This window comes from Mya arenaria, chromosome 5, assembly GCF_026914265.1.
Source record: "Mya arenaria isolate MELC-2E11 chromosome 5, ASM2691426v1".
Lineage (NCBI taxonomy): Eukaryota > Metazoa > Mollusca > Bivalvia > Myida > Myidae > Mya > Mya arenaria.
In genome coordinates this window covers 24,187,672-24,208,432 of record NC_069126.1, presented here as the reverse complement: position 1 = coordinate 24,208,432, position 20,761 = coordinate 24,187,672, and the positions used below count along the sequence as shown (strand labels likewise).

General features: G+C 34.3%; 2 protein-coding genes across 2 annotated transcripts; one reads left to right on the top strand and one right to left on the bottom strand.

Moving 5' to 3' along the window:
• Positions 1-446: 446 nt before the first annotated feature.
• On the bottom strand, positions 447-8,182 carry LOC128235565 (uncharacterized). The gene is made up of 9 exons (XM_052950378.1): positions 8,127-8,182; positions 7,606-7,651; positions 7,066-7,148; positions 6,102-6,191; positions 5,135-5,252; positions 3,809-3,877; positions 3,338-3,478; positions 2,796-3,132; positions 447-2,357 (listed from the first exon to the last, which is right to left on the bottom strand). The coding sequence occupies exons 1-9, from the start codon at positions 8,180-8,182 to the stop codon at positions 2,293-2,295; spliced, it is 1,005 nt and encodes a 334-aa protein (XP_052806338.1). The 3' UTR covers positions 447-2,292.
• A 357-nt stretch (positions 8,183-8,539) lies between these two features.
• LOC128235564 (uncharacterized) lies at positions 8,540-9,427 on the top strand. The gene has a single exon (XM_052950377.1). It carries the CDS (start codon positions 8,540-8,542, stop codon positions 9,425-9,427), a length of 888 nt encoding a protein of 295 aa, XP_052806337.1.
• Positions 9,428-20,761: the final 11,334 nt, after the last annotated feature.

Below are 20,761 nucleotides of genomic sequence, written 5' to 3'. Positions count from 1 at the left end.
AAAAGAGAGCGCACCAAAGTGAACGCCAACACTCGCCTTTTGTTCAGTGTAAAAAAAGGCATAATTCACAACCAATAACCAGAATTATGGCTTTGCTATTCATGTGTGTATTATAGCTCGCCACATGTGTACCAAGTTTCATTTTGATAGCTTGAACATTTGATATGCTTTGACACAATAATGACAACACCAAGGCTATGAGAATAGCTAGACTTGTTTCTTTGAAACAGTCCGGCTGAATTCAAATATGTACATAATTCAAACAAGATTTTTTTTTTATTTTTTAAGTTTAATTATTTTTTTTTGTATTTTTTATGTAAGTAAAACACAAAAAGGTATAAGTATTTGGTAAAACACGAACAGGTCTAAAATAATGACCATAATTATAATTCAATGCAAAAACAAAAAAAAGTTCCGAATAAAATAATATATATATAAAACTGCTTTTGAAGTTATTTTGAATATGTTTTTTGTTTGTTTTACCAATTAATTACACCTTTTTGTACACTATAAAACAAATAAATGCTTCAAAATAAATGAAACAAATAAACATACATAATAGGTTGCACAAAAATATTTTTTATTTGGTTTTATTTTTTTATAAAAGTTACTAGAACGTAACAAAATATTAAAAATCACTATATACATCCTCCAATCATCATCATCATCCTCATCATCATCACCTTTAACACCACTAACTGCAAGTCGTCAGCATACCGAAAAAATAAATAAAACTGCACAAAAGCAGAAAATAACAAATCAAACGAACGATTGCAACATTCCCCCAAAACAACTTCACTGAATGCAATCAGTAATAATACAGTATCGTATTGAAACGTTCATTCCCAACGAACATCTTATATTGTGTATAATGCTCTCGTAAATGGTTAATAGGCTTGCCTTTCTACTATATACCTTTGTAAACAATAACAGGTTTCATACATTTATCTTTTTTTGATAGTCCTGTGGTATTTCAGTTAATGTTATGAATGTTCTGCTCCGAATGTTTCAGTAGAGGTTATCCTCTGCTTTAATTGGCAAGTTTATTTAAAGTACATAATACAAAATACTGAAACTATGCCAGTCAATGGAAGCATACAGTTCAGGTTATCATGAACTAAAAAGGAACAGTTCTGACCATGCTGCCTTAATTTGTAGTTTCTTTAATTTGTTATATGGTAAAGCTTACTTTTTGTAGTAAAATTAATAACAAGACTTTGTGAATGCTTATATAATTTCATATACACATTCAATCTATTTGTACATCTATGTCTGTTAGAGAAGATGGTATGACTTGGGCCGGCCCTTAAGAAAGTGTAGAGTAGAAGGTTGGTTTGACAGTGGACAGGTCAGGGGTCAGGAAAGGATTTGGGGAAAGGCATTTGTTGGACGGGATAATGGTGGGATTGAAAATTGCCAGGCGTAGGCTAGGAGGGGGATTAAGTGGAGTACAGGGGCCCCTGTTTTCAATATCAAGATGGATCGCAGGACAGGGACTAAGGTCAGAATTGAACAGACAGCAATGTACAAATTGATAAATATCAATAAAAGATTCAAATAGATCATAGTTGTCCAATGCTCAGACAACATAAAAAAAATGAGTGAAGCCAAGGTCATGTATGAAACTGTTCAAAATCATATACAGCTAATACTTTGGAGCTTCAGTCAAGATCTGCTTTAGGCAATTAAACAAAGTAAAATAATGCATTTGTAGATATATGCAGTCAAGTCAAAAAGCTTGGATAACTACACCAACTAGTTTGAGGACTTTTCAGAAATTTATCTGATTTTAACAGGTGTGAAATAAGTCTAGTAATATGAACATCATACCTTTAAAACATGAAAGAGGCTATGAACATTCTCTTTTTTTTTTTAAAGAACACTGTTGAAAAAATGGCATCTTTCAAAAGGCAAACCTGTATTTAACCAATAAAAAATGAACACAAACAACTTAAAACAAATCGTCAGTTCTTGTTCGTGGGAATGTCCTTTCAAGTGTTTTTTTCAGACAACATTCACAATCAGGACGTTGTTGACGGTGGCCCATGGAGACCGGCATGACACAAACACAGCTCTAGCCATTGTAGAGCACTGCAGCCTTCGTATTATAGGTAAACTGCAGCCATGTATGTAGCGATGCTGAGCAGGGATTTTGTACAAGGTGAAGAAGAGGTGCGGAGCGATTTGGATCATAGTCGTTAAATACTTTGGATCAGAGAGAGATGTTGTTTGGCTGAGATGCAGAAGAGGGAGTCCGGTCGAGGGGTGGGGGAGGGGCAGGCATTTTTATTCTCATTTCCAAGCCGGTTTTTTCTTTGCCTGCCCCCCATCGTCATCAACACGCTTACGTTTTGTTGCTGAAAATATATAATAACAAAAATTAAGAAAAAGTTGAACACATGTAATAGAGAGATAAAAATTTGTAATAAAAAACAATTACTACTGCAAGTGGATGCCAAAGCTCCTCCATCTTATTTCCAGCGTTCATGTTTTGTTTCATTTCACATAGAATTATAAGGTTGTCAGGCAGGGACCCCACATAATAACGGATTATATCAAGGGGCTGGATAAGATTTTAAGTTGAATTTAATATGATGCAACATTTTGAATAAACCAGGGAATGAAAAGTGCTGTCATTAATTTCCATTCTTACTGTTGTTGTTTTGAGAATATTGATCCACACATTAAATGTACCAGCAAAAACATTCCTTTGAAGAATTAAACAGTTTTAATATCAGACACTCTGACCATACACAACACCTCTACTCGTTTCTTATCATAAGGTATGTACTTACAGACTTTTCCACGACCTCGAGCTGCCCCACCCTCGACCGTCTGCCCACCAGCTGATGATGTGCTGGGGGCAGAAGTCTGCCCACCAGCTGATGACATGCTGGGGGCAGTGGCAGCAGAGCTGCGGGCAGATGTTGTCTTCCGTGTAGAGCTGCCCACAGTTGCTGCCGTGCTGCGGGCAGAAGTACTGCGTGCAGTTGTTGATGCAGTTGTTGTTGATGTCCTGCACGCAGTTGACGTTGTAGAAGCACTGCCCGCAGCGAAGCCAGGTCTCCTGCGCACAGCTGCAAAAAGGCTCCTGTGCGCACTGGCAGATGCAGGTCCCTTTGGCCTTGGGATCTGAAATAAGAAAAGGTAAGAATAATGTGGCTGTTAACAAAATAGGTTTTAACTTAGGCAGTTATATTCTTCAAATGATGTCTGAAAGGTGATTATTAAATCTTTTGGACAGACATTTTTTCTATTCTATGTAACCTGAAACGACCAAACAGATTATCTATACAGTAATTTATAAATATTATTAAAAGTTGTAAAATTATCTTACCCTGCTCTGTTCTGCCATTTCAGTTGAAGGGGCCGTACAAGTATTGGCCCCTTCTTTAAGAGACCTGACTTCCTCCCTCAATTCTGCAATCTCAGCTCTCATGCGATCCATCTCCACTCTCATAGCTTCCATCGTTTCAAGCTGAAAAAAATATATATAGTTTTACAACCGCATAACAATTATAATAATTTTATGATATTACTTTAACAATCAGTAATTTTTGACTAAACGAGCAGTGCTGGCCTATCCTTTGGCCAAAGTACATAGATCAAGATAAAGTTTTTAGAGTCTTCTGAGGAACTCAGTTGAGATAATGATCTCAGGGGCTTCCATGTCTAACCTTAACCTGGGTGTGTGGCCGACGCTTAACACTTCGTGGAAAGGAATGCAAGTATAATAGCTCTCATTATATTTGTTATTCTAGTCGAGCTAAAGATGAATCTGTTTAAACATGATGCACAATTTACTCACTTCCTCTCTCTGATTTTTGCATTTGCGCTCCAGTCTCTTTCTGTCCGCTTCTTTCTCCTCCTGCCGCATCTGATGGTACAAACAACAGCAGGATTTTATAAAATGATAAAACTTGTGTCAAAAAAATGACTGAAAATTTTATAAGCTTACCGAAAATTGAAACAAGAATGAAAATGAATTTAAAAGTGGTGGAACGAAATCAACACTATACAATGTTATTATGTGAGATGATATCATGACAGCTGACCTTGGAAAAATAACTCGGCCAGAATGATATGACCTTATCAACATTATTATATCTTAACAAGAGGCCCAAAAGGGCCTTTGCTCTACTGGCATGGCTCTTGTGGTCATTTTTTATCCAGAGCATGTATGTATGGGTAAAGGGCAACAGATATATAGTTCACATTTTGTGTTTGGGTTACCTGAAAATGTTGCACGTTCAACATCTGAGCCCAGAAAGTATTGTAATCAGATTAGTTGCATGAACTATTTTAATATGTGCCAAGTAAAAGTCATCTATAAAAAAATATGCTTTCAAAACTGTACTCATGGTAAATATTTCTGTAGTTTTAAATTTTTAAAAAAAAAGGTTGGTCAAAAGGTCAAAGTCAAGGGCATCCTAGGACAACATTGATCAATTTAAACAAACATTCACAAGCAATTGTGCTGAGATGGATGTACAAACACAAACAGATTTTCAAAACTTTACCAATTTAAGTTGACCAAACCTGAGAACCCTGGGCCAGTAATGACCCCAGGTGCATAACTTCACAACCAATTTTGTTAAGATGAATGTGCAAACTACAGACACTTAGAGCTAAAAAAATGGTCTTTGGGCTTTCAACAAGAACAAGGCAGAGTAATTCACAAAATCAACTGCAGTACCAAAAAGCAAATTGTCTCCCTTAATCCTAGACTTTAATTTACATGTACATGTAAGCTGGGCTAAAAGTAGAATTCTCTCATGCAGACCTGCATGGCTAAAAATAAGTTGACCAAAATGAGCATTTTCAAGGCCCTTAATCTAGGCAAGCATGGGCGGATATAGCTGAACCAAGCTCTAATAAATATCTAAATACTGCAAAAGTTTCATTGAGATACAATCCAAACTGAAGACTGCATCACGTTAACAAGAAATTGATTACAGACGCACGGAGGCACATACAACGTACACATAACCATCGCATACGCTCTTCGGGCCTTTGGCCAGTAGAGCTAAAAATTGTTATAAAAAGATAAAAGTTGAAATCAATCATTCTCAGTAGTTGGCATGTACTTATGAGTTATCATTGACAAAAAAGCCCAGTTAGACTGGACATGTACCTTGTTGTGTTGTGCCACTCTGGTCTTACATGCCGGTCTCCATCTTATCTCTAGGTTTGGTAGTTTCAGGTGGGCCACCGTCTTCATTGTTTCAAATAATAGGGGACGAACCCTAAGCCTGAAATACATTTAAAACAGTTAAATAATATTCTAACACAATACAAATAAGGAGGCATTTAACCTCAACTTTTCTGACCCATATTTCAAAAAACTACTGAATTTTAAGGTCCGAAATATCTTCACCATGTATAAATCTCATTACGGTAAACATTAATTTCAGGCAATTTGTTTGATTTTATATATTTGTGCCAGAAAAATTTCATTTTATGAAGAATAGCAGGTCTTACATCAAGGTTAATATCATGTACTCACAATTTGTGCAAGTAAAGGGTTAAAATGTTGCAAATATTTCAGTAATAAACTCATTTGCATGTAAAATGCAAAAGCTGGTTGTCTTGTAACTTATGGGAAATAAGCTATCACAGGAGTGAAACATGGCCCTAAATTCCACCTCCACACAGGAATGTCAACTGATTCTTTAAAATAAGACCACCCCTCAGAGGTTATTGTTTTGTTAAAAATCGACAGATGTCCACTGAGTGATTCCAATATACACTTTGTTAATCAGGGAGTAAAAGCAGGAGCATAATTCTATTACTTTTACAAACATATTACCTCTGCAACATGTGTATTAAGTTTCATTTTGATGGCTTGAATGGATTTGACTTTAAGTTCAGGCCAAGGTTAATTTTACATGCATAATCACTCCAACTCCACATCATTTAAATCAGCCAATTATCACCTTATTTCAAAACCTCATATATCAGTTTGTGCTCAATATTCAATTTGAGTCCAATGGTTATCAACCACTGACTAAACCAAGTTTGAAGTTGCACCTATCATCTAAAAGTGTCTTCACTAGCAAGAATAAATAGACAGGTATTTTACAATGCAGCTAATTTCTCACCCTGACTGCTTCACATCCTGTAAACTATCCAAGATCTGCTCAAAAAGATCTTCTGAATCTACAACATTCAACCTGTAGTTGTTGCACAATCTGCAATAAAAGAGAACAGTAAATATCTTTTGTGAGAGATCTATTTACAGGTACTTTATATAATACGTCTTTCTACAGCAGAATGTTGGATTTGTTAAATGTACAGATGTATTATGGCATAACACAGTTTGGAAAGATACATGTTACTTTTTATTATAACTACATGGACAGTACTAGTATGTTGTTCTTATAAATTATCTTCAGATCTTATCATGTTTTGGATGACAAATTGCCAAAATCTGGTACAAGGTATGTTGGTCCAGTTTAAATCATTATTTACAAGGTTTGTCAGTTAACACTTTTTGTCAACATGATAATCCACAAAACTAAATTATTTATCGTACATTGAGTCAAGTCACTATTGCGTGTGATCAACAACAACAAAATGATATATTTTTCACAGTTAGCAGACTGTGTTAGAAGGACTTGTTATATCATTCATGCATCTCAAGAGAATGATCTCTTTTGACCAATAAAAGTCTCCCTTTTTACAGAACACTCAAATGGTATCAATCTCTAACACATCCACTATACCTGTGGTAAAATTAGCACGAGCCCACAAGCCTTGCACTAGTGAATTGCATAATTGGTTTGATAAATTTTTTTAGATTACATACTGAATCTTGTTTTAACCATTTGATGCCAAGCACAAGTACACTATTTCTGTCTGCTTTCTTAGATTTTATGAGCAAAACAGATCTGTGTGTTCTGTAGTTTTCTTCAGAGACATCACATGTTGGCATAATTGAAAGTGGGTGCAATATTTTGGGCTTCACTACTTTTTTCCTTTTAACATACCCACCAAAAAGTATGTTCACTGCAACATATAGAAAAAGAAGATAATTGTTGAAGAATCACTAAAAGAATTACGTACTGTATAAAGTCTCTCTCCCGGCAAATAAATGTAAACAGGCAAGTGGGGTTCAGTTCTTCCTCCAATGTGAACCTCATCTCGGGCTGAAAAAAGGACAAACATGAATATGAAAAAGTTAACTAAAAAAATCAGTTCCACCGGATCTTACAAAGTAAAGTCATTTGTTCTGAGACTGCAATATACAACCAAACAATTCTGTTACAATGTAAAGCTGCTGTTTTTGTGGTCTGCTTAAATGTCCATTTTATTCCTAACATGCATAACCACAACAATTCAATTTAGCCACTCTTAGCTCAGCTTTTAACAAAAAACACCAACATGCGCCAAGTCATGTAGAGAAACATTTAATGCCGAGAAAAGAACTATTAGAACTATTTTAATTTACTATATCACTCAATTTTGTTGGCATGCAGACTGGTAGTACTTTTGTCAATGCCAAATTGATATAATAAAAGCATAATTAAACACTTCGTTCATTAATTAATTCCATATCATTGAATTCTTAAGCTATACCATATCATACTACCAAATTCAACTTACAATGCCAACCTCAACGGTCTCCCTTGTAACTCTGATCTTGGTTACCCTGAAAATACACAAACAAATATTCCTCTGAAAAATTACTGAAGTTTCAAGTAAATATAATAAGCTACAGTGGCAAGCAATAATATAAATGTATGACCAAATGTTGTGTTTTTTACCCTTGAAATTAAGCATACACACTGATTTGTAATAAAAGATTACATGTATTATTGTTGTAGTTTCTCAAACTTCAGGGTAGTATGGCCTTAAATGCGCAATAATTCAATCTTGAGCAATGTCATCAGGAAAAAATGCACAACTGAATGAAATATATATGCATTCACTGGAATGACAGCTTATTTGTCAGACATTTATTGCCTTTGAGGCAGTCTTATTAAGGATCATGACCATTCAAAAGTGTGGGGATAGTAGGTAGAGTTTTTAATGATGTTCAAATGATGACTGATATTTGCAGATAAATTTGTATCCTTGAAAGAGCACAGAACAAGTAAATAGGAGTTACATTTAACTTTGTTCACCTATATTCATATACAATTGTGATCTTGGCCTTTGACTCTATGACCTCAAAATCCATAGGGGTCATATATTATGAAATCACGTGACTGAACTGTGAAGACATGGATTTTACCGTGCTCGAAATAACTTAAAAAACAAGGGAATTATCTGTGTTTAATTGTGGAAACTTTTGGAGTAACATGTTTACGAATGCATTATCTTCATGTCGGGCGAAAATTCAAATCAAAATTCTAAACAAGGTAGCAAAAAACAACGAAAAGCAAAACGGAAAGCCACCTCCCCATTGTGTGAAGAAAGCAGACATTTTGATCATCTTTCATGCACGAGCGCATCGAGTGTACCGCGTTATATACCAGCTCAGGTAAACAATAGTACATTTACACCTGAACTTTATACGTCAAATATGAATTTAAACATGACCTCTCCTATTGGAAACTTCCAACAACCGTTCACCTATGGTATGCAGCAGTCACCAGGGATGTTTCAGCCAGCACCCCCGGCGCCGTCAACTCCGCCAAGTTGTGCTTTACAGATCATGGAAGATATTAAATCCATAAAAACGTCACTTCCAAATATTGAAAAGACAGTTAATACCATCAATCTCAAAATATCGGACATGGATATTAAAATCAACAATCTAGAGTCAAAGGTTACGGAAGTAGAAACGTCATGCAGCTTTATTAGTAATGAGTTTGAAAGACAGAAAACTGAAGTGAACGAGGCAAAAATTGAAATTAGAAAATTGCAACAAACATGTGGTGACTTAAAAAATCAATCGCACGAATTTGAAATCCAAAAAGATCAAATGAACGACAAGCTCTTAGACTTGGAATCAAGATCAATGCGGGATAATTTGATTTTCTACGGAATACAGGAACATGGTCCCGAGGAAAACTGTGACACTCTTGTAAAGGATTTTATAGCCTCTAAACTCGGCATTGAAACAAAAGACTTGTTATTTGACCGCATACATAGATTAGGTTCAAATAAAGCACCAAAGCCCCGACCGATCGTCGGTAAGTTTCACTATTACACCGACAGAGAAAAGATACGACAAAAATCGTACGACGAAGGCGTAAAAAAACAACTGAAAGAGGCCAGGCAGGGGGTCGGTGTTCAGAGACCGCAACAGACCAGGGATGCCAGGAAAGCGTTATTTGATATCATCAAAGCTGAAGAATCAAACGGGAAAACCACAAGGCTTGCTGGAAATAAACTTTACGTAAACGGCAACCTCTTCAAGACATACGTCAACGGGAAAGTATGCGATCCTCCACGTTACAACGCACAGGGCCAGAACTAGGGATGTCAGGAGAGTGATTTAAAGATCCTGTCATGGAATATTAATGGACTTTCAAGAAAATTAGCAGACCCAGACTTTCTTAATATATTATTTAACTACGATGTAATTTTTCTATCTGAAACTTGGTTATCCAATAACAACAAGATTAATTTAAACATTAAAGGATACCAAAGTGAACATTTATATGGTAATAAATCATTTAATACAAGGAAAGGTCGATATAGCGGTGGTATTTCAATTTACTATAAAGACTGTTTAAGGAGTAAAATAAGCATTGTGAAGAAACATCAGTGCGGTATAATATGGGTTAAATTATGCAGTTCATTGTTTAAGTTTGATCATGATGTATACTTCTGTAATACATATATTTTACCGCAAGGTTCCACTGTTTTAAACCAAAATGATATAGATTTTTTCGATATTATTGAATCTGATATTGAAAGTTTTAAATCTCTTGGCAAAATATTTATTTCAGGTGATATGAACTCAAGGACAGCGGATTTATCCGATGTATTAGATTTTGACAGATACATTGATTACGATGACAGCTATATGTCAAATATTGTTGATATTAAACCACGTGTCAATAGGGATCAAGTGATCGATTCGCACGGGCAACGCTTGATCGAGCTTTGTAAATCTACCTCGCTTCTTATTGGTAATGGCCGGTTATACAATGATAACGGCGACTTTACATTTCATTCACTAAATGGCTCGAGCACAGTGGATTATTTGTTATTAGATAAACATGATTTTGAATACATAAGTGACTTTAAGGTATTAGAACCGAATGAATTCTCGGATCATAATGGAATTAAAATACATTTACAACGTTATATTTACCAGCAGCCCGCGACTAATGTAAAAAATACGGAACGATTTATTAAATGGGATGAGTCTAAGATAAATGCTTTCCACGATCTTCTTTTAAATAGAGAAAATGTCGAATCTATGCAAACTCTTACAGAGCGTATTGAAAACTACACTCCAGACGAAAATTTAGATAATATTGTTATACAGTTTACTGATCTCTTGCAAGAAAATGCATTGAATATTTTCGGTAAAACTCGCCGTAATTTTGATAAGAACATAACTAATCATGCAAAAAAGAAAAAATGGTTTAACGAAGAATGTTACAGCGCTAGAAAACAATATACGATTGCAAGAAATGTGTTTTTAAAAAATAAAACAAACGAAAATAGACAACATTTTGTAAACACTAAAGCTAATTATAACCGAGTTAAGCGAAGAGAAAAGAATAAATTTAAAACTAGAGAAAAGAATACACTACGTAACTTAGCAACAAAACAACCAAGACAATTCTGGAAAAAGATCAAACAGCAATATAAAAGCAATAATAGTAATGCCGAAAATCTGAGTGTTGACGACTTATACTCTCATTTTGAGACCTTATTTGGTACTGAATCATATACTAATGCTGACAATGATACCCATATTCCGATTATTAATTATGACGACGAATTGGACATAGATATAAACTACGATGAACTTAAACACGCCGTTTTTTCACAAAATAATAATAAAAGTTCGGGCAATGATAACTTAATCGCAGAAATTTTTAAACATTCTTTCGATCAAACATCTGGATTTCTACTCAAACTGTGTACTCTATTTAATAACGGCGAATATCCAAACTCATGGGGACTGGGTATAATTGTACCAATCTTCAAAGGGGGGGACATAGAGGATCCCAAAAACTACAGAGGAATCACTCTGATAAATATTATAGGAAAAATATATTCACAGGTACTATTAAATAGGCTCACAAAATGGTCAAAAGAACATGAAAAGATTATAACGAATCAGTTTGGTTTCCAAAAGGAAAAGTCTACAGTTGATTGTATTTTCATTTTACAGTCCATTATTTCTAAAACACTTAGCTCGAAAAAGAAATTGTATTGTGCGTTTTTAGATTATGAAAAATGTTTTAAAATAGATAGATTACATCTATGGCAAAAACTACTTAACGAAAATGTGAGTTTAAAAATGGTAAAGGCGCTTCAAGCTATGTATAGCGTTGTCAAATCTTGTGTATGGTATAATTCGAACACATCACGGTATTTTGAATCAAATATCGGTGTTAAACAAGGGGATCCAAGTTCCAGTCTAATGTTTTTATTTTTCGTGAACGACATTATAAATAATATTAACGCTGATATAGCTGGTATTTTTACAGCAAATGAAATCAAGATATTTCTGTTACTCTTTGCAGATGATGCGGTGTTATTCGCTCAAACACCAGAAGCATTGCAGTCTATGTTAAATGACCTGGAACGATATTGCAATGACTGGGGACTAAAAATAAATACCACCAAAACAAAAGTTATGATATTTGAAAATGGACGTCACACAAACTTTGAATTCTTACTCTGTAATACTATACTAGACGTTGTAAAATCCTTCAAATATTTGGGCATCCACTTCTTTAAAAATGGTAATTGGTTTCGAACACAAAAGCGACTAGCACAGCACGCTTCATACGCACTCCATAACTTATTTATCGTTTTCAACCAAATCGAGTTACATTCAATTGATAAATGCAAACTATTTGACAGTCTTGTTTCACCAATTATTAACTATAGTGCAGAGGTATGGGGAAATCACGAATCTAAAAATATAGAAATAATCCATTGTAAATTTCTCCGAAAAATTTTAAACGTAAAAAAGTCGACCAATTTAGACGGATTATACGGTGAACTTGGGCGCTTCCCTATGATAATAGCTAGGCGATTAATAATGATAAAATATTGGATTAAAATATTAAAATCAAATAATGCGTTATTGGTAAATGCATATACATTTCTCAAGACTGACGCTGATAACAATAACATATATGGAGGCAAAAATTGGGCTAATCAAATTAAAGTAATATTAAACCAAATAGGAATGACAAACATCTGGCAAAATCAATACACTGCTGATATCAGCTTTGAATTAATTAAACAACGCATCGTCGATATATATAAGCAAACTTGGTATGCAAACATTAACAACTCAAGTAGACTATCATCATACGCAAGGTTTAAGCATGACTTTCAGTTTGAAAAATATCTAAACTGCGTTAATGAAAATAAATATAGAATAGCTATTACAAAATTTAGACTTTCGTCACACGACCTAGCCATTGAAACTGGAAGGTATATAAACATTATAAGATCGGAACGTAAATGCTTACACTGTAACATGAATGTCGTAGAAAGTGAGTATCATTTCTTACTCGTATGTCCTAAATACAAACTCCTCCGACAACAATATCTCAAACCTTATTATAACTCGTGGCCTAATCTTAATAAATTTGACAATCTTTTGTCATCAACATCTGTTCACTGTATTAACAACTTAGCGAAGTTTATCTATTTGCATTTTGCCTTAGAACAAATGCTACAGCAATAACACTTCATTATTGATCATTTATCTGAATGTAAATCTTAACGTATTGAAATATGTAAATTGTTACTATGTCTTTTTGTAACATGACACCTACTTTCTTGAATGTTTGACCTCTCTGTAAATAATCTGTGTCTTCATTGTTCCATATTGTACTTTATTATGTGGCTATAAATGTGCATATGCCGTTTAATGCTGAATAAAGATATGTTATGTTATGTTATATTAGTGTTTGGAATCAGACAGAAAAATACTATCGATAATCAGTTTATGAAACCTATATATATGATCAATTATTTATCGATTTGATCATGACCCATTCCCAAAGCAAAATATTATATTTTTCCCAATCTTCAGAAAAAAATCCAAATAATTTTTTTTTTTTTTTTTTTTAGGAAGTCTTTTTACCTGTACTGGTTCATTTTCAACATCCTTATAAATTATGTGATGTAAAGTTTGTTTGATAATTGAACTTGGAAATCAATAATTTTCATCACATTCAGAGATCAGTATAAACTATTTACTGTCATGATATATTGCAATAGATATTACACCCCAAGGATTGATATTTTTTGGGTCTTTTAAAGGGTAAATAAACAAATATTAAATCATTTCCTAATCGCAGGAGACTAGACGTTGTTGTTTTTTAACTGTAAAATTTACAAATTTTGGCATTTTCACAACACAATTTCCCAAAATGTCTAAGGTCTTTTTCCCAAAATGGGCAGAAAAAGCCCTGTCATATTTAAGGCATAAAGATACAGTACATGCACCAGTTTTAAGCACCAATGTTCCCTAACAATATTGTGTGTACATTTCTTTGCTAGATTACATTATTTATCCAGAACACAACTATCCTTTAGTGTTTACAAGTTACTATTACATAACATGTGACCACTAGCTCTGTGGTTTAACTTATATAATTTTATTTCATACTGTATACATGTCACTTGTGTAAAATAGACACAAAGAAAGATAAATTTCATGTTTAAACAAGAGGGCCAAGATGGCCCTATATCGCTCACCTCAGTAAAACTTTGTGCTATAGACTTGTTAAAATTAAAGGGCAATAACAGGGATTTGGCTTCTCTGATGTATGAAAATGTAACCTCTTAGTGTTTAACAAGGTATTTCTATATTTGGGCTCCGTGACTTAGTTTTTGACCCCAGATTAACCATATTCAAACTTGATTAGAAATCATGGAAACAACTTTTCTGACAAATTGACAGGATATTTGGGCTGAAAATGTTGTCTTGAGAGTGTAAACAATGTTTTTCCATATTTGGGCTGAAAATGATACCTCAAGAGAATTAATAAGGTTTTTCCTTATTTAGGCTCTGTGACCTAGTTTTTGACTCAAGATGACCCATATTCAAACTTGAGCTAGAAATTATCAAAACAACCTTTCTGACAAATTTCCAGGATATTTTGGCTGAAAATGGTACCTTGAGAGTGTTGACTTGGTTTTTCCTTATTTGGGCTCTGTGACCTAGTTTTTGACCCCAGATGACCCATATATGAATTTGAGTTAGAAATCATTGAAACAACATTTCTGACGAATTTCCAGGATATTTGGGCTAAAAATGTTACCTCGAGTGTTAACAAGGTATTTCCGTATTTGGGTCTGTGACCTGAGTTTTTGACCCCAGATGACCCATATTCGAACTTGAGTTAGAAATCATCAAAATAACCTTTCTGACAAATTTACAGGATATTTGGGCTGAAAATGTTACATCGAAAGTGTTAACAAGGTATTATTATATTTGGGCTCTGTGGCCTAGTTTTTGATCCCAGATAACCCATATTCGAACTTGTGCTAGAAATCATCAAACAAACTTTCTGACAAATTTCCAGGATATTTGGGCTGAAAATGTTACTTAGAGAGTGTTAACAAGGTATTTCAATATTTAGGCTCTGTGACCTAGTTTTTGACCCAGATGACCCATATTCGAACTTGAGCTGGAAATCATCTTAACAACCTTTCTGACAAATTTCCAGGATATTTGGGCTGAAAATGTTACCTCAAGAGTGTTAACAAAGTATTTCCATATTTGGGCTCTGTGACCTAGTTTTTGACACCAGATAACCCATATTCAAACTTGAGCTAGAAAACATCAAACAACCTTTCTGACAAATTTCCAAGAAAATGGTACTTCTAGAGTGTTAACAAGGTTTTTCCACATCTGGGCTCTGTGACCTAGTTTTTGACTCCAGTTAACCGTATTCAAACTTGAGCTAGAAATCAATAAACAACTTTCTGACAACTTTACACAACATTTGGGCTGAAAATGTTACTTCTAGAGTGTTAACAAGGTTTTTCCATATTGGGGCGCTGTGACCTAGTTTTTGACCCCAGATGACCCATTTTCGTACTCATTCGAGTAATTACTGGGACAAACGTCCTGACCAAGTTTCTTGACAATTCAGGCACAATGTGACCCCAAGAGTATTAACAAACTAAGTGTGTATGGACGACAGACGACGGACAATCATCAATCCTAAAAGCTCACCCTAAGCCTACAGCTAAGGTGAGCTAAAATTCACTTTTAAACCACAAATATGAGAAGTTTAGAACCAATCCATTAAGGTTTCAATTACAAGGACAATTTGTTATGATAAAGGTACTGTACATAGTAACTGACTGATTAGAAAATGACCAGATAACTTAACAGTTATACTGTAGCATTTCAACTTTAACTACCAAAAACCAGACTCAAAACATATTTTCATGACATATTTTGATTGGTAGCGGTTATGCCTCTTGTTTCGATAGTCGATTGTTCAAATTTCACTAGTGACTCTCTCCGACATAGGCCTTTCTGATCAATTATAATTGATCATCGGCACAACACTATCAAATACTGGTTTCCACCAATCTAAATGCAAAGTTTGAGGGCCGTGGGTACAGGCATTGTCAAGTTATCAAACAGCCTTTTGCTATCAGGGTCACTGACCTGGACCCTTGACACAATGATCCCTAATATCAATATGGGTCATCTACTGGTCAATGAAATAAGAACATCATTTCAATTTGAATTTGACTTGATTGGTCCATAATGAAACAAGTGGATTTTCTCATTACGTCATAGTAAAGAATCAGCCAAAGATGGCAACAATTCCTCTACATTTACATATGAGAGATACACAAAGGTCCCTGCTGTGCACTGCAGCACTCATCAGTGATCATTTTTCCACCTTTGATAATTTACCAATCTTAAGTTATGCTTTCAGACCAAGAATCGAACCTGAGTGTCCTAAGTGGGAAGTGAGCATAATTATCTTAACAAATGATTGATATTTAGTATTTCAAAACGTTTTCGTACCTAGTACCCCAGGCCCAAAATTTGTTTTTCTTTTATTGAATGAAATGAAGTCCAGAAATTTAAGACCACATGAAAGTGTCTTTTTTAAAAAACAACAACAATTTATTCATGATAAAATATTTTTTTAAAAGTTCACAGTAGTATCTGATAAGGTAAAAAACTTAATCAACCTCGATGCATTAGGTCTTGTCCAATAATTGAGCAATTAACTGCAGATTTATAAAATTCCGTCACATACCAATTGACACCCCTTTTGTAAATACTGTGTGACATTTTAATCCGACATGAAAAGACTTTTCAGATGAGCACTTTTATTACATAATCATCTTCATTCCATTAGCTTTACAAAAATAAATGTCAGAATCCAGTATTCCTCTAACAACTAGTTTAGGACTTATAGACACTGAAAGGACAAGAACTATCACAGAGACAGCGCGCTTGACTATTCCTCCGCTTATCAGTGTATGGATTGAAAAGTTTTGGCAAAACATCATGGATCACTGTTAGATTAGGTGTCAATGCAATACATGATCATTGATGTGCTGAGATATTTACATTAATTTAGAAAAAGGGGCATAATATTGTCAAAATGCTTGATCAAGTTACCTCCTCTTGTGTACAGTTCAGGGGGCATGATGGTGAACAAGTGTGCAAAGTTTCAAAGCCATACGTCAATGGACTTAAAAATATTTGAGGTGGTACGCAAACTTAACAAAAGCGGTAACGACGCTTGGGTGACTAGGATAGGTCTCCTTATTCTTTGAATAGATGAGCTAAAAATAGCACAATTATTGCAAATATGCAATAGTAGGGGTAATGATGTTAGATTTTCATACAGTAAATCTGTTTAGTTAACAATCAGATGCTTATAATAAATGAGTCATCTGTTATTAAATTTAATTTTTAAACATTTTTTTTTAGAATCCAGTTTTCTGATGCCTATAATTTAAAAGTAGTAACTGCAGAATTTTATTTTGTTTGCGACTTTCTTCAAATTGAGCATTGATGATTAAATTTACCAAACATAATGCAGAACCTGACATTGATTAAAGTTAACTCAAATGACTTTACTCTGATCACAGAAACAGAACAGATTTTTTTTTCGATTCAGACTTATATCAGTCTCACAGGTTTATTTCGCTATAATTTATTACTTGTACAGATTATCAGCTCAAATCTCAAACCTTTTGAAAAACATTTCCATCTGAAAGCTCAACTTTACATAGATAATTGACTCGGCATATTTTAAAGACTGACTAACAATTAATTAAGTCAACATAATTATACTGGATTTTGGATAGGTGTCCAGGCCTTTACTCAAATAACCACAGGTCTGAGTCTGACTATTGGACCCATTCTCAAAGCAAGAAATGTAATCTTTTTCCCAATCTTCAGAAAAATCCAAATTAAAAATTACTTTTTAGGAGTCTTTTTACCTGAGCTGATTCATTCAATATCCTAATAAATTATGTTAAGTTTTGGAAATATCATTTCAGAAATTATTGATCTTCATCCCATTCGGAGATCAGTATGAAATGTCTGTCATCATGTATTGTGATAGATATTTACATCGCAAGGATTGATCATACATGCAATACCTCAAAACGGTGGAATCCCCCATTATCTGCCTAAACTCGTTAAAAAATATATCATAAAACAAGAGCTGTCACAGTATGTGACGAATGCCCCCAAATGTGACACTGGCCTATGAACAAGGTTAGTACATGAAAATTTGATCTTGCCTTTACATGTCAAAAACATATGGCAAGTTATTTTGAATTGCCTCTGAACATAGAAAAAAACACCCATATTTGACATTTTCGTCTTGGTATGTGGAAAACATGTGGCAAGTTATTTTTAAATCTGTCCATACAAGAGAAAGTTAATTACAGCTTGGACACGACAACCTATACTCTTTGTCCATATATGCAGCACTCCATTGTGAACAAACACTAAGTGTGACCTTGACGTAAGAGGTAGGGACACGGATCTTGCACGCGACACGTCTTCTTGATATGTGGAGCACATGTGGCAAGTTATTTTAAAATATATCCATTGTCACAAATCTCATTTTACATTTATATTATGGTATTATTATTTAATACAATTTGCTTGTACTAGTTTAAACATTGATTTAAAATCAATCATTAGGTAGTATTGTATCGACACGATACGGTAACACTTGACCAATTTTCACTGCTCTGACCATTTTTCTGTCATCATAATTTGTACATGTTTTGGGTGTGTAATTCTCTAGTTAGTTGGGAACAGGTTTTTGACCAAGACAGACGTGTAACATTCTCTGGGTGGACGGACGGAACTGCCACGTCTGCAGTTATGCAGCCGAAAAGCTGTTGGGGAATGAATGTGCATTAATACTAAGTATTATTAACACCTGATACCAGGGTAAGTGCCATTACATTATAATTGTTTTATAGACATTCTTGCATTACAATTTAGGTTTGTAGATACAGTTAAATATTGTCTCCTGTACATGTACTTTGCAATTGTCAGGTTTTTATATTGCAAGTAAGCGTTGTAAGCGTTGTAAGCATTATTTGCTCATATAATTATCTAGAGAGCTATTTTCATTCGTGTTAAACTATAATTGTTTAGATTCTCACAGTTTGCCTTGACGGGGAATGAACCGACATTTTTTGTTTTGCTTTGCATAATTGTTGAGAGTAAAAGTGTATAATCATGATACTAAAGAAGAATCCAGACAAGTACAGTCATATTACCACAGACAAAAAGACAAATTTTAATTTTGATATTTAAACACACCCTTCTAAAATTTGTGAAAAAGCAACAACATTTTGTACAAGTCTGAAAATCATGGAAAATGGTTCAAATTGAGTATGAAAACAAAACATTCAATAAGAAAACCCCACATACCCCCCCCCCCTGTGACAGGGGTGGACCCCTCCCACTCGCATCCCCATGCGCCCCTATACTAGACTCTTGTTATGGTTGAATATAAACAATAAACATGAAAACAAACATTTTGAGTTGTGCATCAAATGCGCTTCTTTACCTACAAATTCTATGAAAATCAAACATGGAATTTTAAAAAATTCCTGATTTTGGGTCTTATTTAAACCCCTGGTGATGTTAATAGTCCATATTAACAGCCGCTTCAGAGTCTTTGATGATTTTTTATTTGGCAACTTAACGAGTCCATATCGCATTTGTTTTTTTCCTAGCCTAGAATGACATATCCCAGCGCTAAGCATATTAAACAGAAGATGACAGCACCTGCTATACGGTTTCAAAATGGCTACGCTTTATTGACAAAAGTCTAAATCAGAAATGTGAACTCTATCATTGGAAGGTAAAATATACTGCTTTTGAGACCCGTCTAAGGCCATCCTGCTGATTTTTGAGCTATAAAAAACCTCAATCATATGAAATTGGCCTGAAAACTTATTTTAAAAACTTCAAAATTCTATTAACCATGCTAAAATACCATATAAATCTGTCACAAAAAGAACATAGTGCAATAAACAATTTATCGATTCACTTCACACTTTGGCCGAGATCGTTGCTAGGTTACCAATACAGTACTAAAGACCACTTTTGAATCAGCATTCTTTGTTAATTGGCATCCTACTAATCAGCATTTTTGTAAATATCAAGATATTATAAAACTGTTAAAACTCTTCTAAAATTTCCAAGGTGTTATTAATTATCTAGTGTATAAAATTTCACAAGCAGCTTTAACAAGACCTACTGCGTAAGTCACCGTACCAATTTCATAATCACGATATCCGAAAGTTTGTGTATCCGATTTCTTATTACTGTACCTGTTCTTATTATGGTGCTCGAAAGTAAATAGACTTTAATGGATAAGACTCAACATGCTATTTAAACAAAAAGGCCCTTTAAAACAGGTACATCACCGATGCCTTAATATATGAATTGCACATGGAATAATTTGTTATAATAACAAAATAATATTCCTTTTGGTGTTCGTTTGGTACCTTGTAGTTGTTTATCGAATTATGGCGTCATCGTCGCCTATGGTCTCGATGTACTTTATCGAATATTTTTTGCCGATATCATCTACTTATTCTGATGATGAATATGATGATGATATTGTCGCAGACAACACTAAGGTAGCAGTCAACATTTACAGACCATTTCTACTCCATTCGGAACTCATATGCCATTTTTATTGAAAATGAAATGGCCGAGGAGCTCCGAATATTTTTACTCAAATAGATCATGTAATTTACACTTAACTAATGGCATCTAGAAGATATCATGTCAACACTACACGCTTATTTAAACAAGAGCTTCAACTGAAAGCAGCCGTCTTGTACACATAAGAATACGAAATATACACCATGAATTACCAAAAAGAATTGCTTACGAATGCAAACAGCCTGGTGGTGCGGCTACCGGTCAACATTTTTTTTCCATATTTATAAATGTGTTAAACCACATGGTTCAGAAACGAACTATTTCTGGCATAAAAAAAATGTAAAATAAAACATAGATTTTTTTACATTTTCATGGGTAGTTTTTGTTATGGGAGTTTTATTTCAGAAAAAAGATTAATGTGACAACATTGTCACTGAAGAAACATATTCACATTTTATA

Excerpts from the sequence above, each read along its gene's own strand:
- LOC128235565 (XM_052950378.1), bottom strand. The coding sequence starts at position 8,182 with ATGGATTTTGAGGTCATAGAGTCAAAGGCCAAGATCACAATTGTATAT. Across the intron at positions 7,149-7,605 it reads AGACCGTTGAGGTTGGCATT|CCCGAGATGAGGTTCACATT; the intron begins GTAAGTTGAATT and ends TCCTTTTTTCAG. Across the intron at positions 6,192-7,065 it reads CGGGAGAGAGACTTTATACA|ATTGTGCAACAACTACAGGT; the intron begins GTACGTAATTCT and ends CTTTTATTGCAG.
- LOC128235564 (XM_052950377.1), top strand. The coding sequence starts at position 8,540 with ATGACCTCTCCTATTGGAAACTTCCAACAACCGTTCACCTATGGTATG.